This window comes from Porites lutea, chromosome 6 (genome assembly GCF_958299795.1).
Source record: "Porites lutea chromosome 6, jaPorLute2.1, whole genome shotgun sequence".
NCBI classification, from domain to species: Eukaryota; Metazoa; Cnidaria; class Anthozoa; order Scleractinia; family Poritidae; genus Porites; species Porites lutea.
Genome location: NC_133206.1, coordinates 1485001 through 1491856, shown reverse-complemented (window position 1 = coordinate 1491856; position 6856 = coordinate 1485001). Strand labels below are relative to the sequence as shown.

The 6856-nt window shown below is 39.8% G+C and overlaps 1 protein-coding gene across 1 annotated transcript; it reads right to left on the bottom strand.

Moving 5' to 3' along the window:
• Positions 1 to 5734, bottom strand: LOC140941300 (anoctamin-3-like). Its single transcript, XM_073390281.1, has 5 exons — positions 5416 to 5734; positions 2906 to 4458; positions 2086 to 2210; positions 1178 to 1598; positions 1 to 736 (listed from the first exon to the last, which is right to left on the bottom strand). The coding sequence occupies exons 1-5, from the start codon at positions 5710 to 5712 to the stop codon at positions 436 to 438; spliced, it is 2697 nt and encodes an 898-aa protein (XP_073246382.1). The 5' UTR covers positions 5713 to 5734; the 3' UTR covers positions 1 to 435.
• Positions 5735 to 6856: the final 1122 nt, after the last annotated feature.

Below are 6856 nucleotides of genomic sequence, written 5' to 3'. Positions count from 1 at the left end.
AACCAGTTCCAGTTTCGTAACTATGGATGAAGTCGATACTTAAGACTCCAAATAAACATCACCTGTCATGATCATGTCTTGCTTCTTGGGATGGTTCTAAACACTTACAAAGTATCATTCACATAAAATTTTGAGTATACGGTGTACTGCGCCTCTTGCACTCTTCAGTTTATTGAACGGGGAGGAGGGGGAGTTGGGACTGATACTGGAGTAAGACGGCCTTTCAAGCCGTTTGCCCAGACTGATGTGTAGCGAAGGGGCTAAGCGGTTGTAAAGAGCTAAAAAACTTATATCACTTGGTTATTCTCTAACATTAACAGTTATTTCTCCACCGCCTCTCCCACTCTGAGACCCTTCGTGTTGAGACTAACAATAACGTACGTTTTCTGAGTATTCATACGAAACTAGAGAGAGGAGAAACGTTTGTTTCATTTTTCAAGAATCCACTTCCTCTTTGGCGTCCTCAAAAGGTGGCTCATCTTCTTCTTCTTCTTCGTCATCAAAATCAATATCGTATTCATGGCCGCGAAGAAATATCGAGTTGATTATTTCTTTCTCTCTTTCCATCTGAAACTTGAGTTCATCGGGCGTATCTGGTATTACCCATGCTATGAAGCTAGTGACCGTGAACACTACGAACTGGAACACAAACACAAAAGCGAGGCGGGCGGCGAGTAGGTGCCAGTACTGCTTGGAGTAGCTGTATGGATAGGTGCTTTCAAAGTAACCAGGATACCTATTTAAGAGACAATATGTGGACTAAGCACACATAACTGACTAAGAGGAAAAGAAACTCCTTTAATGTGAAAGAATATTTATTTCAGTCAAAGGGGCTATTACACGCCATCTGTCATCATTTAAAAAAAAAAGCTATAAAAAGTGTCTTCCTACCAAATGAATTAGAAAAATAGACACTTTCAGAATGAAATAAATAACGAATATGAATGTGGAAATCAGGCTATTGCAGATGGGATTCGAAGCCCGAGGACCAATCGAACACAAGCTGGGATGATTAGCTCAATTGTATACGGGTTACGAATAATCCGCAAAAGCCCTTTTATAATTTAAAGGAAATAAAAGGACTTAAAAGTTTTTCTATTTCTGTGAGGTAACTGATTGCTCAGCTGCTGTTCTTTACAAACAAAAATTTCCATGTTCAAACACAAGAATTTATTACCTGCAGTAGTCTCTTGTGTAGTTCAAGTTCTCCACGGGATGTTCAGGCTGAGTACCACTCTCCCACCTATAGAGAGTTTTCAAGTCTATAACTGCCAAAGAAGAGTTGACGTATCCTTTAAGCGAACCACCCCAACTTGAATGGTGATCACTTGCGTACACTACCCTGTAAAGAAGTTTAGGGATGAATCCGGAAGTAAAAGCCAACAGGAAAGCGTTCACAACCACCGACGCCCTTGTCAATGCCTCAAGCACGCCGTACCATGCTCCTATGTCAGCTACGCGAGCAACGTCAGGACGTCGAAAGTAGCAGAGGAACTTTATGGCGTCTACGCGGATTTCAATGATGGCATTTATAAGTGCAAATAGAGGGCCGAGGGGAAATGCAGCAACGAACATGGTCACAAATCCATAATGAAGGACTGGAAATAAATTGGAATTTGAATGTATGATATTAAGTTTATGTCTTTTCTTTACGAGTAATATTAGTATCATAATCTAGTAAGACTATTCGTTAAAACGAGGTTGACTAGTAGATAAACGCAATGGTGTACAAGTATTTGGAGGGCCCTTCGGACATCTTCGGTAATGGTCGGACCTCTTCGTTAGTCTTCGAAAATCGTCGACAGTCTTCGGAAATCGACGGTAGCCTTCGGAAATATTCTGAAATAATCCGAAATTGTCGTAAAATGGCCGAAAACTTTTTGTTATACTAAACAAAATAATATTGGCCTTTTTGGAGCCGGTTTTGCTTCTTTCTGGAAAAAAATTACTGTTTCAAAGGCGGATTTCTTTAGCGTTAAGTGTTGAAACGCCTAAAATTTAACTGTTTCATGTTACTAAGTGTTAAGTGTTATCGAGGTACCACCACTCAGACCCTCAATTAGGTGACATTATCAGTGTACTTACCTACTTCTAAGTACTCCCAAAACATATAATGCTTTTCACAAGCCGTCAGATCAAAGTCTTTTTCATACTGAGGAGCATTTTCTGGACTGTTTTTCTTGCGCCGATTTTTTAGCAGCTTAAAGAACCTGTTGAAATGTTACACACAAGTATTAGAAATGAAACAACCGATTCTAAAATTTTTAAGCCTTAGCGGAAATATTAAAGCAGGGAACTTCGTAGAAACCAGCCCTTAAGCGCTCATAATGTTGTTCATGGGTGGGTCCTGTTTTGTTTTTCGTTTATTGATGCTCATTTTCAAAAATTTTCACAACGCTATGATCTGAAAACTTTTTTCATATTATGCTATGTTATGATATGTTTTTATTTTTTGTATTCTGAAAAGCACTTAATATTACTAATTCGTGTTATATTTCAGTACGTAAACTTCTACAAAAATACAGCCACATGGTAACTGAATGTAAAGCATGAAATAAACAAATTTCCAGCTGAGTGAAATCGAAAATACTATAAATTGTACTCCAACGTGTTTTTTACTTCGCACTGAGTAAAATTACAGCGAAATTCGTTGTATCGCGCTGTGCGTAATGCAAATTTAGAAGGAAATTTGGGTTTTTCTGTTCCATCAATCACTTTAAAGAAGGCGGGGTTCATGCAACTCACAATGTAATGCTCGCCCGGCTTGGCTGATCGAAATCTACCAATCATAAATCACAAACCATGACCTTTTGAACTCTTGCAAGTAAGCTGGAAAAACCCGAGAGTTGCAAAACGCACAGCCAGATACAACGAATTTCGCTATAAATGGATTTTCCGTACTTACGGCATTGCTAATTCAAAGATGTTGAAGAAAATCTGTTTCCCCACCATAATGATAAAAAGTTGAATGGTAAGTTCCAGAAAGCACCCCTGTTCACTGCAGCCGTCTAGTCGATACTTTCCCAGAATTCTTCTGTATCTTCCTGGCGTGCCCACGATTAGCTCAGACTTAAAGAATGCGATATAAAATATGGCGGAATAGTTATTGACAAACTGGAATAACGACATCTTCCACGTGAAGCTGTCCTTATACGCGGACTCCGTAGGCGGGTTTTCCCAATCTGTCAGCCAGGTTGCTAGCTTAATGTAGACCTTAGTCAACAGCATAATTGCAATAAGATTTAGAATGCCTGCTGATACCGTTGTAATGTGACGAGCTTGTTTTTTAATGTTGCTGTCACGGTTGCTGCTTAAGACAGCAAATACGGCGGCACGGTATACTATAACGCCAATGACAGCTCCAAGGACTAAGAGAATCATAAATCCAACAACAGCAAAGACGGTGCCGTATCGACGGTACGTTTTGAGCCGGGAAGTCACCGGTTGTATTCTTCCAGTGTCGGGGTTTTTTCTAAACAAGGACAAGTGCTCTTCTGGTAAATTCTTCTTATATTCAGGGCGAAGTGGCTCTTCTCCTTTTTCGAGATCCTTCGTGTGCCATTTTAACGCAAGATCTGCTTGCCGTCGTTTCCAGAACTCGAGAAAGAGCGTTGCCCAGATAGAAGCCGCAAACGCCAGAAACACAGTCCCATCATTATCAAAGAAATGAGTGACGTAAGCGTAAAGACAAGTGTTAGGTGCCAAATTCCGGAAGCTACACTGTTTGTCACACAGGGGACACATATACCAGCGACCTCTATTCTTTTCACTGCAAAGATCGCGGACGGGGATGTGCGAATCAGCTGTTGCAATTCCATAAATAAAGATAAGAAAACCCAAAATGGCGAGAGGAACCAACATAGCTGTGTAGAAACCAAGCCAAGAGAAGTAAAGACCTACTTCGTGCCCAAAGTAATCTTTAATAGCTTCATAGGGTTGGTACTTAAAGCTCCTTCCAAACCTTGCCCAGTCTTTCTTCAATCGCAGTCGATCATTCTCTGGTGCACGTTCTTTGCCTACCTCAGTTGTATCTGGTCCATCGTGTGGTGGAAACACAGCGATATAGACCCCTTCAAGGAGGAGTTTCTGCAGCCCAACTCCGTCAGGCCCCCTTGCAAAGCGGGCAAAATGAAGCAGTTGCTGTACTATATAAAATCGATCCATAGTGCTGAAAAAGTTCTCCTTGTCCTCGTGATTCACAAACTCTTCAAGGTGGTCCGCAATGAATTTGGCCATGAAGAAACTTGGCTTTTCTTGAATAGAAGCATCACGTACTGCAAATGGATTCTTTCTTATTAGCTTTTCATACCTGTTGTAGCCGATAAGTTCTTCTAGCCAAGTTGAAAAAACCACGTCATTTACTTGGATGGGAACTTTCAGCTTCATCTCCTCAGCGCTATGTACCAGGACTTCCCATGGGGCATGTATCAGAGTAAAATGGCGCTCTTTTTCCGGCTCCTATAACAACAGATCAAGAAAAAATTGACAGGTGCACAAACAAGACTACTAAGGGCCTCTTGACATGAACCTGGTTGACCGGAATGACCCGCTTATCGAGACGAATTTCGCCTTGGGTTCATATGAGAAATTTCAGCCCGGTTTCCGAGGTAACAAAAGGTCAGAGATCCTGGTGACGAGTTGTGGCGCCAAATTTGAGAAACAAAGCAAACATGGAGAAACAAAAAAAATCATAACTTAACACCATACTGTAGGTCAAGGTAGAATAATGTTGTTCTCTAATACTACTATTAGTATAGTTTCATCACTTTGTCATATATGCAGTAACAGCAAAGAACCAGTAACATCCGTAGTGCTTTTATATAAAAAAAAGAACATTCCTACTGATTGTATGGAGAAGGAACAAAATGTCAGCTGTTATTTCAGTTGTTTTGTTTATATTATCTAAATAAATGGTCGAAGAAGGTTTGCCGCTCAATGACTGGTATTTAAATCTTTGCTGCGAGTGCTATTCTAGAAAGTAAAAGATGCTCAATTAATTAATAATGATTATAACCTGTTATTATTCACTTCAAACAAAAGGTGATGCTTTCAAAAGCCAAATTTACACTAAATTTATTAAGTAGTGCTCAGGAGGAGTTCCTATAGCCTGTTCCACGCGTTCAGATAGTAGTTTCTGTTCACATCTCTTTGCGCGATCTGGGACCGGTTGCTCGAAGCCGGGTTAGCGCTAACCGTTGGTTAAGAGGTGTCAAAATGTATAGGTCTCCATGGTATTTAACGCTGGTTAGCACTAACCGTGCTTCGAGCAACCCTGGCCTGGACGCCTGGAACAGATTATAGGAGTTCCCAGGTATATTTTAACTGAAGGAACTCTTAATTAGCACTACATAACCCAAACTGAAGTTGCAGTTGTTGAACAAAAATTTACCAAACAAACATCACCCGTACACCTACGTCTTCAATGTCGACGATCTTGCGTTGTAAAATTAACCCAAGGTTATTTTCGAGGGATCTTTCAAAGGAATATCTCCAGCGTTCAAACTTTCTGATCGCTTTGGCTGCCTCCTCATCCAACTCTTTAGTGTCCTTCGTGATTTCATGAACAAGCACGTAATCTATTCGTTTGTTCTGCGCACCATCAAAATCACTTTGTTCGCTTGGCTCGACCAGCGAAACTGCAGGTACATGCTCGTTCAGCTCTATTTCTATTTGATCAATCTGGTCTAGTTTTAAATAGGATCCTCTTTCCATAATTCCCAGTAACACTAATTGGAATGACAGTAAACTGTTATGGGATTCCACTATGATTTTCCACTCGTTAAATGTATCAACAAAACTAGGGTGTAACAGATGCTCGTGAATTTGTTGCTGCTGAGTACATGATTAATTATTAAAGATGTTTACCACCAAACTAAACCGGGCTTGGAGTTTTTGTTTTGCAGCTTTTAATTTCATGGAGTTAGTCAAAATACAAAAGGAGTGAGTTAAGACTCAAGTCTCTGCCATTTAAACGCGACGAGAAATAAAAGTGCAGAGGACTTTTAACGAAGATGGATTACCTTGCGCAAGTTTGAGTTTTTGAACTCATCATACCTACAGCTGTAGGTTCTCCGTATGTGTGAATACAATTGGAGCCTTTACCAAGTATTTTTGGAATCTTACCAAAAGGAGTGGCTTTGAAATTAGACGATTTACTGAAATTCAAAGAACCGTAATGACTAAAAAAAGGCAAACCAAAACAAACCAGAAACAAAACAAAAGTCGTTTAAAGTTTGATGCGCCCAGTTTTTGTATATTAGCTAATTAAAAATAAACCTGGAAACGTACTATTAAACTGCAGCTGTTATACAGAGCTCATTTTTGTAACTGGCAGTGTTCCTACTAAATAACAGATTATAGCATATTGACAATAGCAGATTCGTTTTCGCTTGGTCGGGTACAATTGTTATTGCACTGTAACAGTTCAATTTACCCTGGCTGCCATGCAATATTTAGATGCATATAAATCATATCGCATATTAAACAATAATATATATCCTGTACAGTCTCCCTAACTATACGACTGGTTGAACGGAAGATAGAAAATTTGGCTCGCACAAGAACGGGGCGTTGAAGGAGCTCTTTTTTAAGTACTTCAGCAGGTAAAGCAGTTGGAGGGAATGGCACTTCCATGGCATTAAGTCAAGCTATTCAACTTAGAAAATGTTAACATTAAATGAAAAGAGAACTAACCAGATTAAATAGTTTCTGGATAATTTCTGGCCTGTTTGCATAAAGCGCCCCTAAAAGCTTTCAAGCCAGGAACCAATAATCGGCTCCTTTTTCAACCATAATAGCAATATTTTTTTTGTAATAGCTGACTTAAGTAGAGTGAAAGCCTGGAAACTACATATTT

Excerpts from the sequence above, each read along its gene's own strand:
- LOC140941300 (XM_073390281.1), bottom strand. The coding sequence starts at position 5,712 with ATGGAAAGAGGATCCTATTTAAAACTAGACCAGATTGATCAAATAGAA. Across the intron at positions 2,211-2,905 it reads ATCTTTGAATTAGCAATGCC|GTTCTTTAAGCTGCTAAAAA; the intron begins GTAAGTACGGAA and ends ACATTTCAACAG. Across the intron at positions 737-1,177 it reads TACACAAGAGACTACTGCAG|GTATCCTGGTTACTTTGAAA; the intron begins GTAATAAATTCT and ends TCTCTTAAATAG.